General features: G+C 36.9%; 1 protein-coding gene across 4 annotated transcripts in view; it reads right to left on the bottom strand.

Moving 5' to 3' along the window:
• Positions 1 to 515: 515 nt before the first annotated feature.
• Positions 516 to 26,789, bottom strand: part of LOC121420237 (pleckstrin homology-like domain family B member 1) — a 68,433-nt gene continuing 42,159 nt past the window's right edge. For all 4 annotated transcript variants that reach the window (XM_041614799.1, XM_041614801.1, XM_041614800.1 and 1 more), the window contains 8 exons: positions 22,283 to 22,567; positions 20,498 to 20,608; positions 19,593 to 19,691; positions 18,414 to 18,651; positions 17,588 to 17,924; positions 8,385 to 8,484; positions 5,103 to 5,252; positions 516 to 3,533 (listed from right to left, as the gene is read on the bottom strand). In XM_041614799.1, the coding sequence (XP_041470733.1) occupies positions 3,087 to 3,533; positions 5,103 to 5,252; positions 8,385 to 8,484; positions 17,588 to 17,924; positions 18,414 to 18,651; positions 19,593 to 19,691; positions 20,498 to 20,608; positions 22,283 to 22,567 (1,767 nt within the window). In that variant the 3' untranslated portion in view covers positions 516 to 3,086. The remainder of the gene's footprint in view (positions 3,534 to 5,102; positions 5,253 to 8,384; positions 8,485 to 17,587; positions 17,925 to 18,413; positions 18,652 to 19,592; positions 19,692 to 20,497; positions 20,609 to 22,282; positions 22,568 to 26,789) is intronic.

The raw sequence follows: 26,789 nt of genomic DNA, 5'->3' as shown, positions 1-26,789 counted from the left end.
TCATTTAATTTACTTATTTTTATTTAGTATCATTACTATTATTATTCATTTTAATTTATTTATTCATTATTACTATTATTACCATCATTATCATTATTTATTTTTATTTTATTTCACTTTTATTTCTATTTATTATTTATTTTATTATATTTTTATTATTTTATTTTTTATTTTGTATTTATTTTTTTAATTTAATTTAATTTTTAATTTTTATTTTTTTTGGGGTAACTGATAAATAGAAATAGGGAAGTTGAGTCTCTTCTTAGTTAACCCCCTTCTTTATTCTTTCCTCCCTCTCCTTTCTCCTACTCTCCTTTCCCCCCTCTTTCTCTCCCGCCCCCTCCTCTTCCATCTCCCCTCTCTCACCCCTTCCAAATCTCTCTATACATCTCCTTTTTACTCAGACCCGTTTGGTATTACCAAGAAAGTGAGGGAAAAGGGGGTAGGGTGACTGGGCCCAAATAGATAGCTTTCTGTCACTCTTCACATCATCAAAAACAACTGGAGAACGAAAATAAGGTATGAATCTGTACTTTTAATTATGAAAGGCAGTCAAACCCAATAAATGCAAGAATAAACTCAATAATATGAAGATAATGAAGAAAAACATTGTAAAATTTGTTACTTTTCAAAAGTAATATTGTTAACAGTAACATACAATCATATATTTGCATTGAGTACATTGATGAGTATTCTCAAGTATGACACGCTTTCTCAAGTTGATAAAATCAAATCATATCTTTGTGTTTGTATTAAGTATTCATCATGCAGCAAGATATTACAAGAACAGGGTGGTACTTAAATGTGACACATAAAATAGGGCAATTATCTGGTCAAACAAATTAGGCACATGGAGAAATTACAATTAGCATTACTTTGTATCAACTACATCAGCATTATTATCATTTTCATTGACCCAATCACTTTAAATATTCTTGAAACTTTATAACTGCAATTCAAGGATGGCTGGTAAATACAGCAAAGAGATTTCAACTTTGTAGAAAGCTTTATCACCACGCCCTTATCAATCCCAAACCAATAAGGATTGAAAATTTTATAAATATATGGTTTCATAAAACTACCGAAAACAATTACTATCTGCATTAATAGTTAAGACACACTTGGATATCTGCCCTGAATTTGGAATAAGTTAATTTTTGTATTATGTTTATGGCGACAAGTAAGAAATTATGACTTGTTTAGAAATATAAAATAGGATTTTGTTTCTAGAATTACCGACCATACTGGGAAGATGATAATATGGTAGTTTGTTATTATATAAGATTTTGAACTTTTTCTGAAACAGATTTATAGGTTAAATACACTTGGAGAAAAAAAAACAAAACTTTTTACGAAACCTGCAGAATGCGATAAAAAAGGGATCTTATGTTTATAAACCAGTTTGAAATGAAACAAGGTTGAATCCAAGTCTCGATAAAATTTGAAGAAAAAAAATGGACAGGCTAAAATTCAGCCCTTGCATCTTTCTAATCCAATCAATAAATAGCATGTTTCTCCAACCAACTGCTTTCCAATACTAACTAAAATATACAAAACGGCTAACTCGGACACCTCGACCGGTAAGAAGAACAAGCATTGTATACAAAATAATCCTATACATGTACAAAGTATTTACACAAGAAAATACTGCAGTCATTTAAACAATTAAATTAAACATTTCTGGTAGAGTTCAAGCGAACAATAGTACAAATTTTCAGTCACTAAAAGTTGAATATAATAACACTGGAGGTCATGTATACAGTAACGTTATGATCAAGGGTAAAAATGATTTCATATAACTCATCTCGCTTCATTTATATATATGTATACATGTCCAAATTATCTAAATAAGAGCACCATTTGGGGAAATCAAGAAATAATAATTCAAATTTTAAAATGAAGTAATAAATATAAGATTATACACTGGGTATGGTACAGTAGAAAGAAGAGGTCAAAATCCAAGCACATTTACTGGTGCACCCAAAAGCCATGAACATAAATATTACTTGATAGGGAAATGCTAGTATTTTGATAAGTTCGGGCAACCATGACCCAATAGTGTAATATACTGCTTCACAAATTTGAAAACTACATCAAATTTGAGAAAAGAATTGCTTAAAATATGCAAAGAATATATGAATAAACATTGGATAATTTTCTGTGTATTATATTCCAGTAAACTGGTATATATAAAAGTTTAATGGTTGGTAGAAAAGTAGTATCTAATGTAACATATCCAACTATTTTTCTCGATTGCAGTACTAATAGTGTGTTTAAAAATATCAACTAAATGTACAAATTTCTTTATAATTCTTTATAATCAGAGATGTTACAAATAAAAAAAGGATATTCATTTTCTACATGCTACTATAACTTATGGCAGTATACATTTTACCCTTGAAAATGTGCAACCTCTTAGTGAAACTCAGTTGGTATTGAAGATAGAATAAAAAGTGGGGGAAAAGATGAAAAAATCTTGTGTGTCACAAAATTTGATATTGTTTCATTTTTAAAAAATCTAAAGATAAAGATAACGTCATCAGTGGATGAATGTCAAAGATCAAAATGAGAGAGAATACTTTTAAAGGCCACAAATGTTTGAAAGATTTAAAATTGCAGAATGGCGAAGCTGAATATTGCTGTATTACTTTGTAATTTTACCAACAATAAAATTTATTTGTATGCACCGACATCATTCTTTAGTAAAAAGAATTATATGGTGAATTGCCAACTTGACATTGTATAAAAAGGTGATATGATATAAAATATGAAAATTGAATTTTTCATACATCACAAAAGACTCAAATGCATATGCACTAAAGTAAAACAGGTCCTTTGTATAGCTGTCACATTCAAGACAAGTATTTTTTTTCTGTGATGGAAGAGATAGTCTTTGGGTCCAGATGTTTCATCCAATGTTATACAGCCAATATATGCAGTTTAGGCTATCCCTCCAGTTGTTTCAAGGAAATATATCCACATCACCACTTGAGGTCGTGCTAACAGCCTCCTGTGTTAGCAACTGTGACATCCATTCATTTTGAAGGCTTTCCTCAGTTATTTCATTAAATGATGAGATTCCCTTTTCACGACTTAAACTGCATATAGCCTTCTGCACCAGTCACTATAACATCCATCCATATTCTCATGCTCTCCGGCGATGGCGCGACAAGGAAGTAAGTCCTTTCTTTGGTTTTGATGCAGAATGTCAAATTCGGATTGGGGCTCTTGTAGGGTCTGAGATGATCAAAATAAACGTCCTGGATAGCCTGAAAGTACATACCGCCTTTCGGTTTTGTTTCGTCCTTATCGGAGGAATAGTAGAGGAATGATCGCTTCGTGCGGCTGAAAACGAACCACCGTTTACGCCACGTTTTGATGCGACCACCCATCTTGGTCATGTAGCCGCGGCATGTGTTTTTCGTGATGGCGATGTACGGGCACGTGTCCACGCTGTGGCCGGCCGTCTCGATGTGAGCACGCAGGTCAAAGTCTTCTGACGTGATGGGGAGATATCGGGTGAGAGGTCGTGACTGAAGCGGAAACAAAGGAAAGAAAAAAAATTGTGACCATGGATACTTAAAAACAATTTAAATGATCTAATTTTTCACAAACTAGTAGTAAATATTGCCCTGTCCACTAACACTGGCATATAGATGGGTGGGGGCATGGGGGCCAGGGTGACCAGACGTCCCGAATTTTACAGAAAATGGTCACGAAATAACAAAGTTCTGGTCATTTGAAATAAGGCTTGAATTTCAATAATTTCATAAAATGAAGAGGTTCTCCAGGATGGCTTTCAAACTCTCTCGACACTCTGTTTTGTTGACGATCAGCCATGCATTAAATCTTTTGTTCACCATGCGAAAGCTTCTGTGGGAAACCGGTGAAAACATGTTTATCTCATAAAATTATGGAAATACAAGCCTTATTTCAAATGAACAGAACTTTTTTATTTCTTGACCATTTTTTGTAATTTTGGTACCAAATTAAAGAGCAGATATTGAACTTTTCAGAAATGTGGTTTTCTTTTTGAAACCCAGATAACCCCCGCCAAATGAGTTTTTGGTATCCTTTCTTCAAATTGTTTTTGCTCACTCATGCTTGAATAAAAAATAACGTAAGTAATATCAGATGAAAGAAGAGATTCTAAGCTTTTAATTGGTAGGTCATTTGTCTATTCTATTTATGATTAAGTTATGATAAATGATCGCTAAATCTTGGTTTCGTTTATTCTGGGACGCACTGTATTATCATTGTATGAATACTGCCGGTATAGGGAGGACAATTTTTTTGCTACGCATGGACCAATAAACGAATCTGAAACAAAAATATTTACTAAATTCCACAATCGTGTGGTTTTCAGACACAACTGGTATCCTAGCAGTGCTTAAGGCTATGGACCAAAGTTAACGAGCCAAGCCACAAAAGAAGAGATTTGTTTTTATTCACAGACGGCCTAACGCTAATGACCCTTGACTGTCCTCTAGAAATGAGGTCATCTTTCTGCGACCCGTCTGATAGAATAATTGTCTAATTGAGAGTGATTTACACAGTGAACTCTTAATAACCGTGCAGGGTATCACCATAAACAGGCTATTAAAATGTAATCAGTCGTAAACTGCGTCAATATCCTGCATCCCCAGGCAATTATCATAAAACTATTTTTGGAATAATACTACTATATCAAGCCTGTATGGCTGTATAATGTCCCGGAATGGGGGGATGGAATTTGTTTATGAGTAAGTTTCTTTCTAGTATGGTAATCAGGCCTGGGAGTACTGTGTTAATAGCTCACTACCAATGAGATAGAATTTCAGTTATTCCACAGTTCATCCGAAGATGATCAGCAACTTGTAATAGCAGAGGTGCTATTCCGAATACATAAAATAAAGTGGGGTTACAGGAGAAGTTTACCCAGTCACCAAGTTGTTTTTACTAAAAGCAAACAGACAGATAAATAAATATATTAGCAAAGATTTGACCAAAATCCATCAATTATAACAGAATTTATGAATTAAAAGCTTTTAATCTTATTTGCCACAGGACATTAGCCGCTTGTAACTTGGGAGGGGGTATGTTTATCAGATGTAATAACTCACCTGTACATTGCGTGCCTTCTCTCTCAGTTTGACCTGCTCCATCACAAGCTCTTCCCTCTTGTTGGTTTCCTCCTTCAGCTTTTTCTCCAACTCTTCTCTCCGAAGAATCTCCTCTTGTAGGGCCTTTTCTTCCAACTGCTTCAATCTCTCCTGTAAATAAAGATTTGACATGATTTCCTTCAATAATTTTTCTTTAAAAGACAGTGTTTCTGCAAATAATACAACTCTTGCAGCTTGTTTCTGTATGAATGTGTTGAGTATTCCCAGCTTGTGCTTGCACATAATATGAATACTTGATGTTGTTAGTTGAAAAAGAGTTCTCAATGAAGATTTGGAAGGAAGAGCACAAAGGACCCTTTTGTTGAGCAGCCTATCCAATTCAGTCCCCAACACAGGTCATAACAATGAACAGGATTATCTATTCATTAAGGGAGGAATCATTTTTTGTTTGGAAAAACATCAATTGCCACCTCCCCCTCACAAGGATAGGTGACAATATCCAAGATCAATTTTTAGGGTTGAATTAATCCTCTTTATCTTACATCATTGTTTAAGTTCCTTTCAAATTCAATGATGAAGGCATATAGTCGGAAGTCCCACCCCATTTGTTGTTTCTATGTCCTGCATTGAGGCTAAATGGGATAGGTTTCTAAATGCTAAGGAGAGAGGCAATTTCTTTTTCTTCCAATGAAAATGTATCCTTAATTAGTGTCAAGTCCAATTTCTTGTTTTTCTTGTGTTTCAGGCTGAATATCTTTGTATGTTCTCATATTTTGTAAACATGCATATTTCAGCCACTGGTTAATTGCCAAGCATGTATATATTGCCAATAAACTACTGTATTACTATGGAGCTAGCAGAGATAGCTCTACTGTATTACTATGCCATAACAGACAAGGTTGCTGATGGGGGGGGGGGGGCATTTTTTAAATAAACATACATCATACTCCAGATTTTTGCCTCAGATTGGGACACATATATGCACCCTAAACCCCACATGTACATGAACATTAGGGACTGAACACAACACTCTCATACATAACATACGCACAGCTTTATTGTGTCATCCAATATACCCCTATCAACATACCTCTCCAATGTCAATAATAACCATCAAAAGAGGGCTTGTCATTCACTGCACAGCTTTTTTTTAAAGTTAAATGGTTGTTCATTTGTCATGAATTTTTATAAGATTTGGTTTTGTACGTTTGCAAAAGGTTGCATCCATTCTTGTATTTCAAAGATAAGAGTAATTAAGTTGATTTCCTGTTATTTGTAACTTTTCTTGCTCTTTATCTATCCCATTGCCAATAACAATGCAGTTGCACCCCAGGGACAAACACTGTCAGTAAATGCTTAAAAATAAAAATATTCACCTGCTGAATTTTCTAATTTTGGATCACAGATTAGATTGATAAATATAGAACCAGCGATGAGCTTTTGTGTAACTTGAGATGTGCATTGTGACATCATCACAAAAAAAGGCCAAGGAAATGAAATTAGACTGGATGTTTAAAGGTATAGATTCAAACCTCTATAAAGTGTCACTGAGAATAGAAATCAAAACTTGAAATATAATTTACAGTCGCAGGAAAGGCCATTGTGATAAATCCACGTAATGCTTATCTATTTCTTGATGCAAATTTTGTCTATTCAATTTCATATAATGCGCACAGGCAAACTTCTTTAAAATGTCACAAAATCTACCAGTATTTTTCATATATCAATGTTTATGCTTCTTTTAATGTGAGTGTAAGTGAGTATACATCCTTTTTTTTGGGGGGGGGGGAGTCAATAATTAGAAACAGTTGTCCAGTATAAATGCATATTCCACTCAGTAATACAAATGGGCTAGTCTCAGATTTTTTAATTTTTTTAGGGGGGGGGGGTAGGAGGGTCAAGATGGCCACAAAAAAAAAGATTTAGAAAAAGTTACACAGTATAACTGCACTATCACTCAGTAATACGCATCCATGGGCTAGTCTCTGTAAAAAATCTTTTCTAAAATTCGTATATGAAAATCAAGATTGCATGAACACTCCACGATGACAAACTTTTTTTAAAATTATAGTGACAGCCCAAATCACATAATCCAAAGATTACTAATCAACCGTCAATCATACAGTATCTGTTGCATGATATTAATCCTCCCTATCCACTATGAATAAGAGACACCTCATACCTATTAAAGAGATGTTAGAAGTATCATACCGTTTTCAGTAACTCGTGATTTTTTGGTCCGTACCAGGCCCGCGCTTAAATAGTCCGCACCAAGCGATAAAAAATGCTTTCAGTAACTATAGCAGAGCCGCGCCACTTTTACGATCACCCATTCAAAAACTCGGGCACGTAAGGGCAAACTGTCATGGTAACTGAACACGCCTTATACAGAGCGGAAGTGCTCCGTATTCGCTGAATATTCGCGCGGTAAATTTGATGTACACGCGATGCGGAGGCACGGCAAGAATTGTGTGACCTTTGACCGTGTGAGGAATTTTGGCCGGGGCCTGGTGCTGCTATCCGTTCATAAACTCTTTGGTCGGCGCCTGGTGCGGGCCTGGCGCTGGTCTGGTGCTGATAAAAGCAGCACCAAAATAGCCCGGGCCTGGCGCGGGCTATTTTGGCGCGGGCTATTTTGGCCCGCGCCATTCATAAACTCAAAATTTTACAACTTAGCCCGGGCCTTGCCCGGGCCAGCGAGTTACTGAAAGGGGTATCATAGAAACATAAATTTAAGGAACTATCATACTAGAGTAGATAAGCAGTGGTTGATCCAGGCAAGGACACATACCCCATCTTCGTTTTGATAATTGCCCATTTAATATTTATATAGCTTAATCTACAAAAATGCTGTTATCTGCACCTCTTCAAGTTCAACTGTAAAATTTGATATCTGCACCCCCTCCATTGGATAATCCTAGATACGGCTTGACGCATGTCCTAAACCGTATCAAATCACCAGAAGAAAACAGGCAAAGTTATCATCTTGGTTTTAATGTCAGATGGGGTATGCTTTGTGTGAACAATCCCTTCAAATTAGTTTTTGGCCCTTGGGCCATTGGCCTTGGGTAGTGGGGTCTTGGCCTATGACAGTCTGGCCTTGGCCTTACGTCTCGGCCAGTCGGACCTCCGCTTTGGCTTTCTGTCCTTGCACACACCATTGACTTAGTGTTCCCAAGACCCTTCCCAATCTGGCTCATAAACTCACCACTGTCCAACATGACCCTAGTCTGAACATTGGCTCTGGTGTGAAGGCAACTTTAGAGAATGCCATCATCTTACCTGTTGTTCTAGCAAAGCCATCTTCTCCACCTGAGCATCTCGGAGAGCTTTCTCCATCATGAGTAGCTTATCCCTCTCCTCTCTTGACATGTTCACAAAACTACAAAGGAAAAAAAAAGATGAAGAAAGGTGGTTAATGATAAGTTTTCTACCTGTTCATGATATAATCGATCAAAGTGAAAATAATGTTTTAATTCTTTTTGATATTTGGCTTGCATAACTTAAGTTTACATGTGGCACAAGGGGCCTGTAACATGAAGCTTAGCGATGATCGTAGAACACTTTTCTACGATTGATCAATCAATCGTGATAATCAAGCGTACGATTAATCGCTAACCTTTGTGTACCGGTGCCCAGGTCTATCACATGATAACTCTAGGAGCTGATGCGAGTTGCATCTTAGGAGCATTTTCTTCTTTTTCATGAAAAATATCTTGGAAACTGAAATCGATGAGTAAGTAAGATAATTGAGTAAAGAATGGAGAGGGCACAAACTTTTGTTTTATTTCAAACAAGGAAGTGACAAATTAGGAACTTCACCCCTCTATAAAGCTTCCTTGAGGTAATCACAATGGAGAGATACCAATTGATAGACACAAATTATTTATTTTCAACACTATGGTTTTTGTGTAATTTCAATAGTATCTGACATTTGCAAGTGTACTGCAAAACATTTGGGAGAATGAGTGCTTCAGTCGAGGGTAGGTGAGTATGTGTAATTCTATCCCTAAAATAACATAGCCATGACCTAATGAAGGAATGGCACATGACATATACTCAACACTGGAGGAGTATATAATGCTTTAAAAAATTAAAGTGATGCAATGTAGCTAAAAATACTTCTTCAGAAGGAGTTTCATAAAGTTGTTTGTGAGTTATGCACAATTCATGACCCACTCTTGTGCTAGTTCTGATACATCAATCTTTTCCTGATTTAAAATTGTATGAGTGGCTTTCAAATAATCATAATTGATTTCAACAAATCATACAATTCAGATGTTTGATAACAGACAATTTTCATCTACATCGATTGGATTTCAATCATAATAAATGAGAATAGAACTGATTGGGAATCTGATTTCACATGCAACAGGGTCTCGTCTATTAAACAAAGAGTTACAATTGATCCAATCAATCTCAACTCTATGGGAAATCCATCCATACTAGAATTTTTTTCAACAGGAAATTTGCACAATCTCCTTAGTAAACAAAGAGAATCACACTGAATCTTCAAGAGAATGATGAATGTATTGTATACATCATATCTAGAAAATATTTTGAATAAACATGTATTTTAGGATGTTGACGTTGCTGGCCGTCCATAGTTGAGGTTGATCGGATCAATCGCAACTCTTTGTAAGACAGGGCCAAGATCACTGTCATGTGTAAAGTTGCATAACTTATGTGTTACAGCCACAAAAATTAAATAAGAAGCCAATCTGCTCAATGGTTTGTCATTGAAAATAAAATAATTAACTTTGGTTAATCTCAAATGGCTTTACGAAACACCAGCCAGGTCCCTGTAACAAAAACCCTAGCAATTGATCTTAAAACTGATTTCCACGATTGATTGCATTGAATATTATGTATGATCAATTGTACAAATCAGTGCTACGATCAATCGTTAAGCTTTATGATACAGGAGACTGGAAGCCAAAAATAGTTGATGTACCTAATTACTGTTTTTCCGGGGGAACTTCCTGGGGAAAACATGGAGATTCTCAACACAAGGTGTCTGTTAGTATGTTACTCTGGCTTTATAGATTATATAAAACACAATTTGTATGTATTGTATGTTGCTATGTAGGGGAAGCCAAAGAAGATATCAGTTGGCAAGAAGAGCCTTATTTATTATAAATGCATGCATAACAATAATCTACCTATATGTAGGTCGAGGTGCATGAATTGACATAGTTATCAGGGGCCTGTTTTATAAAGGACTTGCAACTGTTGTAACTTTGCCATTATGGCAACTACCATGGCAACAGGGCTGATCAGCCAATCAGAATCATGGTTACCATGGTAGTTGCCATAATGGCAAAGTTACAACAGTTGCAAATTCTTTATGAAATGGGCCCCTGGGGCCTGTTGCATAAAACTTTTTACCTGAGAAAACTCCGGTATTTTTTACCTGAGTTTTTGCCGTGTTAAAGTCATTGGCAGAAATCAGAATAACCTTAGTTTTCAGTTTTTACCGGAATTTTCACAGGTAAAAAGTTTTATGCAACAGGCTGCTGGTCTACCTCCATGTGAAAACCTTTGGCCTACAAATACAGCCTAACATGTCTTGGGCAATGAAATGGCAGCCCCCCCAAAAAAAAACATCAAAAGGGGGGCCTATTTAACAAGGGTTCTTACATTTCTTTATCAGGTTGGTGGCATCGATGCAAAGTTTGCCCCTAAAAGATTGACCTGTCCTGCTTAATGAGCCCCCCCCCCCTCGGGTAGTCAAATGTATTTCTGTACACATGCGTGACCAATTATTTCCAAACACCCTATAAACAAGTTTTTTCTCTGTGTGCACAATAACCCCCTTAACAAGTTTTTCGCGGGCTTTATTTACACAATTTGTCCCCTGCCAGAAAATGACCTGGGGGAAAAAGCTTGGGGAGAACACATACCCTACACACGTTTGGCTAGTCTTTATAAAAAAGCTTTGGAAAAAAAATACCTTAAATACCTTTGACCCCACGATTGACCATTGACCAGTCTTTCAAAACCATCCTTTTTCTTGAAAATCTGTGTTTTTGATACCCTTAACGAGTGCACGCGCAGCACGCGTCCAAAAATGAAAAAACACCACTTTAAACACATATTTTGGTCATGCATGTGTACAGCAATAATTTTGGCTGCCCCCCCCCCCCCCCCCGATAAGCCATCTTGTTTAAAGAGAGAGATTTCCCGTATCTCTTAAACGTGATTTCTCATTGGAACAAAAACAGTCTATCAATGATTTATACCTCAGCACATTGAACACACATGAAATAAATACCACCACGACAAACCATAACATTAAATCAACACAACATTCCCATACTTACAAAACACTTTGATTCATGATGCCAAATGAATGCTGTTGCAACGCCCAACAAACAAGTGCATATAGATATTCCCAGAAAATAAAACTTCCAAATGAATTAGTGGCTCAATAGAAGGACGACAGCGTGTTTTGATTCAGGATTCAGATTTATAAAATGAGTGAGCCGAAAATGGAGGGGTATGACTTTGACTTTGATCAAGAGCCAAGTTGTGTGTGATAGTCTGTGTAAGCTGAGAGCTAGAGAAGAGGGGGGGGGGGGGCAAAAAAGGGATGCTCTAATTTCCTATCGGTGAAATGTCATTGACAGGAAGGGGATAAGGTGCTGTCAGTCGCTGCCGACGACGGAGATTGACACCTTTTTATGCAGAGGGAGGCGAGACTAGATGGTGAAAGGGGAGAGAGAGAGAAAAAAAGAGAGTGGGAAAGAAGGGGGAGAGAGAGACAGACAGAAAGAAAAGAGAGTGATTTAGAGAGAAACTGAGACAGAAAAAAAGAGATAGAGAGTTAGAAAGAAATTGAGAGAGAAAGAGAGAAAAAGGCACAACTGTAGAGGGAGGGCAAGGGCGGTAGAGAAGGAAAAAAGAAAACAGAGAAAGATAGAAGAATGATTCACTGGGACCGATGGGGGCGAACCCAAGGGTTTAAAAAAGCCAAGAAGGTATAAATTACGGGCAAAAGTTCAGCTTCGCTCAACAATAACAGAGATCAACAATTGAAAAGAGAAATGAATGTCAATACTGCATTGCATCCTAGAATGAGGATAGCCAGAGAAAGAAAAAGAGAAAATAGAAGAGTGGGAAAGTGTGCAAGTGATGTAGGTGAGGTACTCAAAAAGGATAATGCTCCAACCACCCAGTGTTGTAGTGCCTTGATGCTCGGCCTTGGCCTTAAGGCCTACTTTTTCAAAGCCTTGGCCTTGAGAGGGCCTTGGCCTTGAGGTTTTCAGGCCTTGGCCTTGGGGATTGAAACTTTGGCCTTGGGTATTAAAGCCTTTGCCTTGGAGGTTTGAGCCTTGACTACAACACAGCAACCACCACACTGATGAACATGACTCCAAACTGACCAATGGTATGTCATTGATAATAAAGTAATAGCTGTTGTTGACGTAGAGTCGGTTTCGCAGGTGTGACTAAAGCTTACCATAGACTACCAGAGACACTGAGAGGAAGATATGGAGCAGATTGCAAAGGGGAAAGAGCCTGCATTGATCAGCGGATCAACAGAAAAAAGAGGCAGAAACAATATAGGAGAGAAACAGAGAAACAAAGAGAGAGCAAGAGAGACAGACAGATACTCCTTTCATAAACCTATCCTCCAATTAGCCGCCTAAGAGTAATGCGGATAATTCAATAAAAATTGAGTTCACAAACTCCGAAAATAAGCCGCATTATTTTCACGAGCGCCCGTCCTGAAAAGGCGGATAATCGTCATGACAACTGGACACGCCCCCTCCGATGCGGTTGTGTTGGAAAAGGGTGACCTTGTGACCGCACCATGGCAATTATCCGCATTATTTGGAAATGCGTTCATAAACTCAAAATCTTGTCCCGATGCTGCTATTATGCGGATAATAGCAGCATCAAAATAATGCGGATTACTCTTGTCCTCCTCCAATTTTACGACCAAATTATGCTGCTATTAGCCGCATAATTGGGTTTATGAAAGGGGTATGAGACAGCCACTTGCAGAGACAAAGGAGAAAAGAGAGATAAAGGGGCAGAATGTGAGGCAGATATCAGCGGTATAGAGACGGTAAAGAAATAGTCGAAGAGGAAAAAGGTTTGATATTCGTGAGAAAGAATCAGATTAAACTATCAAGAAAGGGCGATCAAAAGGAAATAACAGACATGATCTGGGGCACGTTGCAGAAAGAGTTGCGATCAAACGGGACTCAAAAAATCATGTGCAACTTGATTTTCAGCCAATGAAGCACCTGTATATGGAACTTGAGATTGATATTTTGACTTGCATTTAAAAGCAACTCTTTCTGCAACAGGCCCCTAGACAGGAAAAAAGAGACTTGCAAAGGAAGATGATAAAAGACTGAGGGAGAAGGTTTCATGAGGTAAATAGTGATTTTCACTGACAATTTTTTTCTCAGCCAATCAGATGAGAGTATTTCAGTAGCTTATAACAGCCATCAGTGACAATCACTAACCGATTTGTTTCATGAAAGGGAAGATAACAAAGGGAAGTGATGTATGTTTTTAGGAAGTGATCGGCATGTCGTGCAGACAGCGTAGCAATCCTACCCGCATCAAGGGATGATAAACAATCACAAACCGGAGCAGACAAACGCCCCAACCAGACGGGACGGATGAACAGGCAAACACACAGTGATGAGCAGAGGAAACACAGTCTGCTATTTTATATTCACTAGGGTCCCACTGTGTATATCTACCATTAGAGTAACTTTGCCATTCAATTAAAGAGAAATGCCAGTAGTTGCAGTAAACACAGATTTCATGAGACAGTCTGTAAAACCAGGCTTAATTGTCAGTATATCATCAAGGATCTAGATCTGGTACAGTTACATAAACTGAACTTTGTGAAATATTGAAATCTACTCTGACCCGAATCCTGTGCTAATTTGCTAATTTCTTAGCAATTACACAATTTCTTCCCGAATTCTTCGGCACATATTTGTTATACAGACAGACACTTTGGTGGTCATTTCATTGGATTCTGTACGAACTCATTTTGATATCGTTACCATAAGTGGCATTTACCTTTACCTTCCATAAAATCCTTGATTTTGATTGGCTGTTGAGCATTGTTACCATGGTATATTAGCTACCATTGCATGGCAAAGTTACTGTTATACTACCTTTCATGCAACAGCCCCCTAGCCTACAAAAAGTTGGTCAACATCTCAGATAGTCTAATGCCACATTGGCTAAACCGATTCTGCCTACGATCAGTTTGATCTAATTTCTGTTTGGTCTACATAGATATTATACTTGGTCAAATACCCTCCAATGGGGCATTGTTAGAAAATTGTGATCAATCCCGAGTCTATTTTCGATCCCTAAATCAATAACAAGTTATGAAATTAATTGCAAATATACAATTGTTTATTAAACTGCTCTTGAAACAAGCAGTAACATCAAATTTTCCACAATTAAAATGAATCTACTAATTGTAAAATTGCAACAGCATATTTGCAATAGATTGCAAAATATTTTAGCAACATCTCCTTAGTCTAATCATAGCTGATTAAAGCACTGATGTACATAAAAAAAAACACATAAGGGGAAAAAAATCATTCCCATGAAAGAAAGTTAGGCTAGTACTTAAAATACAAAAATTCTACCTCAACAGAGTTTTGAAAGATAAAAATTTAGATTCTACCCTCCATATGAAGAATTGTTCTGAGGTAAGGGATATCTGACCGTTAAGACCACATAATTTCTCCTTGGACATTGGATACTATACTTAAGAGCCCGTTCATGAAGCCTGCCCCCCTTGTATCTCTCGAGTAAACTTTTAGAATGGTTTCACTGCACATATTAATACCAAACTTTTATTATCAATACCAATTCCCAACCATAACACCACATCTCTGTTTATGTATGGGACTACAACTGACATAACCTGTGCAAGTGACCTAGTAGCTATACTCATCATGGGTAATAATATCCTGTTTCCTACGTGAGCTCCACACTAGAGTGAAATCGGAAACAGCATTGTGATCTAGTTCAAGGCTATTGCTAATACTGATTGGACTACTAGTCTGTAATGGGATTAAAGGAAGGAGGAAAAGTGGAAGGGGAAGGGGATTAATAGGGTAACCTTGTAGGTGGGATTAGTATATCCTCTCTGTACTGCTACAGATGACCTATGGTAGGTCTTATGACCATGCAGGCATGTTGACCAAGAAATAACATAAACTTCTGAAAATAACTTCAAAATAAGATGAATATTCTTTTTTTTTCCAATTAATGAACTATTCACAGAAAGATTATTGCCATTTTGTTTTCAAGCAAAAGGGCAATTCCCAGAATGTAGAGACCAAACATCTGTTAGTGGACCCCCCCCTTGTGCAAACTCTGGACTTTTCAGAAGAATATGTTTTAACTGTTGTGCTCTTGCAGTTTATCCTATTGGATACCAACAGTCAGAGTGGATTCATTTACCATGAGCTTTCCTCTTTTTTTTAATTTTTATTTACCAAAATTTTGGAAATTGTGAATTATGTCTATTAAGATAGAAAAAGATGAAAACAACAAGTTGATTGTGACATCACAGAACTTGGAGATGATCTTTATTAATGAGAAACGAGCATAATTTTTATTTGCAAGAGAGGGAGAGAGTAGTAGTTCATACATCAATCCTTTGTGCTTTAATAGGATGTCACGAGGAAGGTCATAGGCAACGCAGCACTCGCTTGACCTCATGCAGTTTTAATTGGAGATGACTGATTGTATATAGCACACTGTCCTGTACAATGAATTTTTAGAAAAATTGCAATCTAAATATAAACACTATAAGGAAAGATGGAATTGCTTGGTGGATACGTAGGGGAAGGCGGGGTAAGTTGTGACAGTTTTTGCTTTTTGCATGTTAGAATTGATATGATTAATAATCTTGTCGAAATAAGTACCTTGCCTTGAAATTTAATTCTTCTGAAATATTTTCCACCTATATATAACTCTCTATCCCCACACTGAAAGTCATCGTGACCTTTGAAAAAAAACGATGTCAAATGGCCCAACTTGCCCCATATATGGGGTAAGTTTGAGCCACCTTCTGGGGTAAGTTGAGCCACAAAAACTATGTACAAAATGTATGAGGGGAGAACCAGCATGTCAATTTTTTGTTTAAAGTCTTTTCACTTGCTAATTCTCTATAAATACTAACATTCTTTAAAAGGAAAAGAGCAGCCATGTAAATTTACTCCTTTCAGCCAGCATTTCAATCGATTTTTATGGTTTGTTTGTTTTTTAAGATACATTACCATAGGAATTACCATGGCTCAACTTGCCCCATGCTGTTTGGCTCAACTTACCCCAGTCCGAACTTAGTGCGATAATTTTGTATCCACACATTTATTATGCATCCATCATATAAAAGACTATGACAAGAATGAAGATCCATATCTGGACTAATAATGTTGTTATCATGTCTTTATTATATTTAAAGACGTGTGTGTTTATAAAGCAGTTATCTATTTCACACTCTTTTTTACTTTTTTGGCTGAAATTCATATTTTTCCCTCTAAAAAACTACTTTTTGTTTCAAAGTTGAAAACAATATGGTGGGGTTAGGGGTTATGCTATGGGTCATCAATACATGACACTACCACAATGTCTGACTCATTCATTATTGGCCTGGGGCTGGTGGCTCAACTTGCCCCTATGCTCAACTTACCCCGCCTTCCCCTACATCATTACATTCACAATTAATTTTTACATAAGCAGATTTGAATTACATGCAAGTACAGACAGGGGTGTGAGTGGTCATAAATAAAAAGGTCTGAAAAAAGCTGAAGAGTATTGAAAAAGTTTGAAATAGAAAGAGCTCCCATACTTTTTGTACAGAGGAAAGCACAAAATAAGCTGAAATTCAGCTGAAAATCAAAACAAAAATCTGAAATCTGAGCTCTCACACCCCTGAGTACAGAGGAGTTTTTGCTGCTTTTTGAACCAGAAGAAAATGGTATAAACTGGAATCCAGGAATTAGACTTGAAACAGAAATTAGGTGACAGTTTCAAGGTGGCTTGAAATATTATACCTTCTAGCAAATTGTGTTGAAGAACCCGGTGGGTGTTCCATAAAAGTTGTTCTTACGTTACAAATAACTTTGCATGACTGGTAACCATTTCTTGTGCTAGATGGTATATCCCTATAACTGATCAGTACCTGAGAACATGTTCCAGTCATTCCTAAAGTCGCCTGTAACTTTAGGAACAGCTATATGAAACACCCACCAATTCAGAATGGCCAACTATCAACAGATACCAAATTGCTTCCTACGACATTTAGGTGAACTTTTAAAACTGTGTTGACAACAAATGCATATCCAGTCAAACTTGCAGTCTACAGCTATAGCTTTGGTATACAATTAAATTGATTTAATCTAATCGATCAAATGAAATCAAATAATTTAATAGAAATAAAATCAAATCATCTAACCAAATCAAATAACAGATGCATTTCCTACCTCCCACTGAAAGTCCGCGATGGAGTACTGTGCCCTGACCGGCCCCCGAAGTCCAAATGCCCCTCGATGCTCTCAAAACTAGACACGCTGGTGCAGTCGCTGTACCCCAGCGACGTGGGCGACTCCAGTCGATACGGAAGATGAGTGGGGGAGCCGAGGTGTGAGGGGGAACTGATGGAATTGAGAGGGGATGACGAGACGGATGAGGTGGTGGAGGTCGGCGATTTGAGGAGCTCTCGCTGCTTGCGTTGTTCCTCCCACTGAAGCTTGACCTCGTCGGCGGCTTTCTTGCGCATCTCCATGAGGCGGGATTTCTCCTTTTCTATCACTTGCTCACCTGAAAAGGGCGGGCAGGGGTGAAAGTTGAGTGGTCAAGTATCTTGACAGAATCTGAGCCAAGTCATTCAGCTCAGCATATTTCATCTTCTTATTCTACCAATATCAGCATTATTAAAAGATGATAAACAATGATGACCTGGACTTTTATTAAGCTACCTTAATGATGACTACTTACTCATTTGGTTCTAGGAGACAGTCACATACCAACAATAAAAGGAATTAACCCCCCCCCCAAAAAAAAAAAAAAATTGTTAAATTTTTGAACAGTTCAGTTTTCAGCAGTGTTCCCACTTCAACTACCTTGTTGCTCTCGAACTTCTCCATTTACTGTCAGTGGTTCTAAGGTGAAATAAAAAAAAACATGGCCTAGTCCTCTTAACGGCTTACTGAGAGGGCTGAATTCAAGTGTGATTCAAAGTCAGATTTAAGAATTTATGAAAAGGGCCCCTACCCCCCTCTTGGTGACAGATGTCTACGAAACCCTCACCTGTTTCTTCCAAGGTTAGTTTCCGATTTCTCTCAATATCCAAGATGGTCGTTCCCGTCCTTGACAAGGCATTGGTGGACGACGCCGGAGACACCGAAGACGGTGACCCTCCTTCACCTTTGAGCCCGATGTTTGGGGTCAAAGTTCCCGATGTCTTCCGTCTCGCGAGGAACTCGTCGCTGAGAGACAGCTCCGGAGCGAGTCGAAGGCGACGCTCGGCCATCTCCTTGATTTTTTTCTGTGAATTTCCAAGAGGAAAACAAGATGCCATACTAAGTGAATAAAAGATTATTATTGATTAATCAATGTGCTTGTTTTCCTTTTAAAGGTCATAGATTCATTTTGTGAATAAATAAAAGAAAGCACCTAGCAACGGATTTTCCTTTGGAGGGTAATAGATTCACTTTGCGTATAGATAAAAGAAAGCACTTTGCAGTGTGTTGATGGTATGCCTAACAACGCTTCATAATATACATGTAACAAAATTTGTGCACTTCATTTTCTGACCGAATCAATAGCCATAAACACGTGGGCAGATAAACGTCATTTGTTGTGACATTTGTCAAATGTCTTAAGGTGAATAAAGAAGTATTACTCATAGATGTTATGTAACCATTACTTAATTGATTATTTCTGTTCTTATTACACAGAAAACAGATGGGACAATGCTTCACAAGACACATCCCTAAATAGCCTCCATAACAATGTCTTTTCCCAATTATTTTCAAGATTTTTTCCCTTTATTTTCATTTTGTTTCTTTGTTTCGTACTGTTTCTTTGACAGTTAAATCCTGTATAATTTGGGTGTATGCAATAATAATACATGTATTTTGTTTTCTTTTAAACTTGTTTCATGGGTTTTTCTTTTGTGTGTGTTTCTGTTTTCCTCTTTTAAAAACTACATTCACATAAGTCTCTCTAGATTCTATCTTAAAAAAAAATAATAAAATTGATCTGACTAAAACTTCTTACCAATTCTGGAGTTTCTTTCTATTTATGTTTTTTTGTGTGTTTGTATATTCCTATTTACAAATAAAGTGATAAAAGACAGTAATTTGCGCTATATAAAAAATGAATATTATTTTTATTAGTTTCAAATAATTCTCTCTAGATTCTATCTAAGAAAACAAAAAATCGATTTATGGATTAGTTAAAATCAATCAGACCAAGATTTCTTACCAATTCTGGAGTTTCTTTCTGATTTGGTAGTATATGTCTCGAATAGTAGAGGACTAGGTTGTTATACTGCTTCTCGATGCTCAGCAACATCGTCTTCTCCTAAAATGAGAATACAAACAAAAATTTGAGGAAATAGTTTCATGAAATTTAGACTGGAACAATGATAAACCAAACCTGTAGGAAACAAGGAAATAATCATTTAACTATTTTCATGGAAAAAAAGGTCAACTGGAATATGAAGTGCTGAAATGTCAGCAAAACATTTGTTTTATGTTGACCGAGGATTTCAAAGTGGGATGCACGCAATTTAAAATAGGGTAGTGCTTGTAAGTTGTGATCTTAATGAAACTGTAAACAAGCTACACAAAACTGAGGTCATTTAAAAAATAAATTAAATTCAAAAGAGGTCATTTAAAAACTAAGTTAGAAATCATGCGGTGTTTATCCTTCCCAAGAATTTTTTTTTGAAGAAATGCTATTTGTAAATGCACCTTCTTGTGAGTTTAGGATCAATGAATGTCAAAAGCGCAAAAAAAAACTGTAAGCAGGCACTCAATAGTTAGGAGTGACTAGATGAAAACTTAGTCATTTCATTTGGTTAAAAGGACATTTTTTTTCAAATTGCCAACAGTTATCTTAATTCAAAGGCAACAATGAGTGAATGAAATGCATTGCTAGCATGTCTTGAAAAAAAGGAAAAAGTATAGAGGAGAAAGTTGGTGAGATAATTACACATAACTAAAAAATTAAGTTCTGTTTAAAAAAATCTTCAATGATTCAAGACTCTCATTATGCTACTTATGAAAGGACAACCTCCCCCATAAAAAAAGGAAAAGATTATTTAACTACTTATATCAGTGTAAATTATATTCTAACTTCAAAATTGCAATATTTGTTGGTTTTACCTTTTCAAGGTGAGCTATCGCCTCCACTTTTTTCTTCTCAATGTTTTCAGCTTGTTTCTTCGCATCGCTGATGATGTACGTCATCTGCTTGTTGATGTCATATACTGTCTCCTAGAAGAGAAAAAACAAACAAGAGGAAAAATTAAGAGTTGAATCTGAATGTTGTATTTTTATTATCACAATGATCTTTGAATAATTGGTTCAAAGGACATTTTTTTTGCAAATTGCCAACAGTTATCTTAATTGTTCAAATAAGGCAACAATGAGTGAATGAAAATGCATTTACAGGGGGGGGGGGGGGGTTGTTTTTACAAAGATTTTTTTTGTTGAAGATGTTCCAACTAACCCCAATCTCCCCTATAACTGGGAATTGCAGTTTTTAGTCACAATTTAATCATTGTGAAACACCCCCTTTAATTCTTCCTCTTCCTGAATGGCCAAAGCCCCATAATACAAGGAGTTGTAATCGATTGCAAATATAAAAGAATCACTCTGACTGGTTCCTAATCAGTGTTTTAAACAATACGTGCCTGCAAAGATAAAACTGAATTGGCCATTGGAATTCAGCCAATGATGTCATACTTATATCGCCAATGTCTCAGCAAGTTACATATTGTCTACCAGAGGCATTTAGCACATGAATTTCAGTTGTACTGTACATACAACCATATGGTTGATTACGAACTTTGTTCCTACTAATTTTATGGGGGTCCTCAAATTGGCCATACCATGCTTTAGAATGGCAGATTTTGTGGACAACTCTCCATTTGTTTTGTACATAAAACTTCAGATTTTTCCCCATTATCTTTCAAAATTCATCTTGCCATCTTCTGAGCATAACATGGTAAAATATCATTCACAACACATTATGTTAAGGTAGGAGAAAATGTGAAAATGTCAAAATAAAGGGGGAAATCTGAAAATTTGTGTACAAAACAAATGGAGTAGTCCACAAAATCAGCCATTTTGAAGCAAAATTGCCAATTTGAGGATCACCATAGAAAGTACAAAAGGACTTTTTGAACGTCCCTAACTTGCTTTTTTGTTAACCGATTTTGATGAAATATGTCTTCAATTGTTCCTCTTATTTTACTCTTTCAAACAAGGTTGCTTCTTTTCTTGGGTTTTGATTCCCTTTAACTGGGCAATATATGGCCTTCTTCATTAGTGGTCAAATCAAAATCCTGAAAATGGTTACACTGCAATGTCAACGCACTTGCCTGTATTAAATCATAAATGGTGCTTGTATTGCTTTTGGCATGAATTCAACAAATATCTTACTCAGCTGGTCTATCCTAGATCTGATCCTTAATCATCTGATGACCCCAAATCATCATTTCCCTCATTGTCTGTAGTAAATCTGTTTTTAATTTTACAGGAGTAAAGTGCAAGTTCGGGTCAGCAATGAGTGATGAATTTCTTTGGTTAATGTATAGGGAAGTGTAGTTCCAATAACTTTTGTACTTTTGCCGTAGTCATATGCTACTTTTCTTGTTTGTTTGTTTGTTTAAAAACTTTGTGACAGGCTAAATTCCTGGTGTCATATTCTCTTCTCATCTTGAGTGTGAAATATACCCCCTCTTTCGAAATGGCAACAATACTGCCCCCCCATTTCAGCTATAAGATGTCCATGCTTTTCTAGCCCTGGTCACATTATGTACCATTGAAGTTCAATTTTGTTATATGTTTTTCTCTTTTGTATGTACATGGAGCAATTTCTTCTTTCAGAGCAAACTAGTCAGTCAAAATCACTGAAAGGATTTCTCCTCATCCTTCCATCCTCACCTTAGCATTCTTCATTTTCTCCTCTTCTTCGTCCTCCTCCAAGGACAACCTCTTCTCCAGGATCTCTTTCTCTTCCTCTATCCTCGCCTCGATCTCCAGCTGCCTGAACTCCAGATCCTCAAACTTCTTCCGCTCCGAGTCCAGTTGGATGGAGTCCCTGCGGGCGAGGGACAGGAGTTCTTCCTGCTCCTCCCTCGGCGACGTCTCGATCTTCTGCTTGAACTCAAAATGCTGCCGCTCCAAACTTTGGAGGCGTCGCCGTGCTTCCTCCACCCGTTGACGCTCCTGTAAAATGAGATGGTATCAGGCATGTTAACATGAAGATAGCTTTCTTACTAAGTTAGCTTTTTGTTCTCAATATTGGCTACACTTAGTATCACATTCTCTGCAAGTTTTGGGAGAAAATGGATAAATTTAATGAATCGGAATGAGCTATATCTGACAAAATTAATGAAACATTTAACAGCTTACGTGATGAAAAATATTCTCAAATCATTGCCAATTTAGAAAGTTTAGTGGAAGTTTAACTGTTCCTATTCAAAAAAGCAAACTAACAACTGCAATCGAAATGAAATCATATCAAATGTTTTTTTCTGCTCACATAACGGAAACGATTGTTCAGCACTGAAATCTATTTAAGAAAGGACACAACAAGGTGGCACTATTTCTCTATGAGATATGATATAGTCAAACCAACAAAAAAGACTCCAGGGCCCCGTCTTATAAAGAGTTGTGATTGATCCGATCAATAGCAACTATGGAGAGCCAGCAACGTCAACATCTATTATGCATGTTTGTTCAAAATATTTTTAAACTATGATGTGTATTCATGCATTCATTGTTTTCTTGAAAATTTGCTGTGCTTCTCTTTGTTTACAAAAGACTTTGTGCAAATTTCCTACATAGAAAATTATGACACTGTTGGATTTTCATAGTGTTACAATTGATTGGATCAACTGTAACTCTTTGTAAGACAGGGCCCAGATTGACTACAGAAGTTAATATGCTATTTCCAGTTACATATCATTGATTGGTTACGAGCTGTTTTTTTTTGGTGAAACTGGGATATCAGAATGAGCTATAACATAAAGTAAAATATTAAACTGAACCATGCAACACAATTACATATAATAAAAATCCACTGGGATTATAGCAAACATACAAACTAATATAACAAAATAAAGGGGAAAATATGTTAGGATAATCAATGAACCCCTGAATTTCATAAGAAATCTTTTATTCTTTAATGGATTACCGCCCTATAGTGATCAGCTAGAACTCCCATTTTAATGAGAAGGAATGTCTCGCTGTGTTTTAGAATGCAAGAAGGTCAATGTAACATACATGTATGCATCATCATATTCATCAATGAAAGCTTCAGAAAACATACTTTCAGCTCTTGTCTATTAATGACCATACATTACTCCAACTGCTACTTCGAACATATTCTTTTGAATATTAAGGACTGTGAAGTCTATGTATCTTGTACCAAATAGATTTCAAATTTCATACTAATCACAAAAGAATGTTTATCAGCTGTTTAATGTAATTCATATAATGACAAATCCAATTCATTCATTGAAATAACATACTGTATCAATCTAATCAACGTGTCAAATTGCATTATCTAATAATGCTTCCTGCATGAATAGATCTAAAGAGTTGAATTTTGATTAAAATAGACATCACAAGACTTTCTTCTGCTTCACAATCACAATCTACTAACTCATAATTTTTTTTTTTACTCATCTACAGACAAGTTTTGAACAGAATTCCGGAGCACTAAATTAGCTGCATCCAAATGGCACATGACAGTTAACATGTGATGCAATGTGTATTAAGTGAAGACTTCATCAGCTTATGAATAGAGAGAACAATTTTCAAACAAACATGTGATGATTATGCAAGCATCACCGACGGAATATGAGATGGGAAACATCCTGAATAACTATTAAATTAATGAAAATTTTCCTGAGTTTTATACCAAAATCTGTGCAAAATGCTAATATTTAGAACATAAGTGCCTATTATTCCTACCTTTCTTCTAAAACATGGACTGCTGTGACAGTATCTCGATTCTAATTTTTTCCTTGCAAGAGGATCGATGATTTCAAATAAAACACAGAAAAATATCATTCCCAATTTCGGTATCTAAAATACTCAAATGAATATTGCATCTACTTAAAGCATCCAATTTTGTGAAATGATGGAGATAAGTTTATCCTAAATATGATGCCAATTTATTATTCCTAAAAGTAATTTCTCACAACAGTATTGTGCTCACACAAGCACCAGGTGTCACTTTATAATTCCTTGTAAGAATTCTTAATAAAAGTATTGTGTTCACACTAGCATTGGGTGTTGCTTTATAATTCCTTGTAAGAATTCCTAATAAAAGTATTGTGTTCACACTAGCATCAGGTGTTGCCTTATAATTCCCTGTACGAATTCCTAACAGAAGTTTTCTGTTCACAATATAGCCTCCTGTTCATAATCCAGAATGTAGTATCTTGCATCTTCATTATACAGTGTTAACACAAGCATCCATGACTAAAAAAGCAGAAACAACATAAGGGGATCATATTCCAAGACATCCCTGCCAGCCATCATATTGTTTGCAACAAGCGCTTGAAGACTTCAGAAGATCTACTGTACTGGAAGCATTGTTCTGATCTAAACATAAAATATCGTTCCTAAAACGGTTTTGCCTACACTGGTTGCATCAGTTTTTCCTCTAGATTTAAATGCTAGTGAAGAGTATCATGTTCACACAAGCATCAAGGATGAAGAGATTATTCTCATTTGAAATATCCTCATTGCAGCTCGATGCAAGCAAAGTATGGCACTTGTACAAGCTTACAGAACACAGGAGAGCTTAATCTAATCAGAAATATCCCATGCAGTAGCCGACTGAACAATGTAGGGACGCTATAATCCGTAACGTCCCGAGCGTATGAGGTGGACCAGATCACCAGCCGAGCCACGAGGGAGGCTAGAACATGAATAATCGCAGTGTGGGCTCTCCGTGGCTAACTTTAGCCGAAGATAACGAGATGGTACGTCCTAGGGGGTGTGATCGTTACACAAGAGCCTGCATGGGGGTGCTGAGCCGGCTAACTTTAGCCATAGATAACTAGGCAGATGCCATTGAAAGGCAGAAGGTTGTTAGTTATTTCTTAAAAGGTCATGTGGAACCATTGGAGTATACTGCTAAAACATGTTAACTTTACAAGAACAGATTTCAAAATTTTTGGTCAACGATGAGCTATCCGCATTAAGGCTAAAGCCTTTTCATCTAGGATTTTATCTTGTCTCGTTGGCATTTGGTCTATTGGATACTTGGTCTTATTTCATGATTTGGGCTCTCTGCGTTTTAGCCAGACCCTTTTGCTCCAGGTTTCATTTTATCTTGCTGGCCCTTGGTCTAACTTCAAGTTTAAAATAAGGCCAAGCCCTTTTTATCCAGGCTTTGTATGTTGCTGGCACTTAATTGGTCTAATGACTACTTGGTCTAGTTTCAAGAAGGGCTATCTGCATTTAGGCAAAGCCCTTCCGGTCCAGATTTTATTTTGTCTCACTGGCATTTGGTCTAAAGATTTCTTGGGCTAATTAAATTCTTTTGGATCTTTGAGCTGACAATGTAAATCCTTTAAAATCTTCTCTTAAAGTTGAATTTATCCTGTAGCTTTTTTATTCTGTAGGAGATGGATCTAAATTCCAATCATTTTAATGAAAGGATTCGAGCTCACTTTTAATTGGAATTTGATCTGAATCTAATGCAACCACTGGTAAGGCAGGCCTTTATACTGAACTGTGAGTAGTAGGATCCAGCATCCGTTGATAGACCTGCTACAAAGTGCAGCATGGACGTATCAAGGTGACTCTTGCCTAGTAATCAGAGTGATATGTGTTTGATCCCACCGCTGCCACATTAGCATCTTTTGACAAGGCATCAATCCACATTTTACCACTCTCCACCCAGGTGTTGATGGTTACTCGGTAAGATGCGAAAGACTGTAATATGCAGACAATTAAGTTTGTAAACTCTTTTTTGGAATGTTCCCCAAGGAGTAGAGAAAGATATGTGTGAGGGCAAGCCTGAATCAAAAGACTGAGGTAATATAAGCGCTTTCATAGAGATACTGTTCTGAAGCATTAAGCGTAACAAAAAAGCTAAATATTATTATTTTGAATTTTATCTCTATATTAACTACTTCATCACGTAAGTCCTTCTACCATCAAACGATATCATCCTTGTAGGATGTTTTAACAAGAAGAAGGGAACAAATACTGACAGCTAACAACAGGAACCTTGTACATGAGATAGGACGCTTCGCAGCAAACTTAGTTTCTCCTTGCCCCTTAATTAGGGCTATTATGGTGACCAGACAAATGGGCTAAATAAATCTCATATGACACATGCAGGGGTGCATCAGGGAAGGAAGGGGGGGGAAGGGGTCATGCGAACCCCTCCCCTATATTTTGAGCATCCAAACTGGATATATAT

This window comes from Lytechinus variegatus, chromosome 8 (assembly GCF_018143015.1).
Source record: "Lytechinus variegatus isolate NC3 chromosome 8, Lvar_3.0, whole genome shotgun sequence".
Taxonomy (NCBI): Eukaryota; Metazoa; Echinodermata; class Echinoidea; order Temnopleuroida; family Toxopneustidae; genus Lytechinus; species Lytechinus variegatus.
The sequence above is the reverse complement of the archived record's forward strand: the minus strand, read 5'-3'. Positions and strand labels throughout refer to the sequence as shown.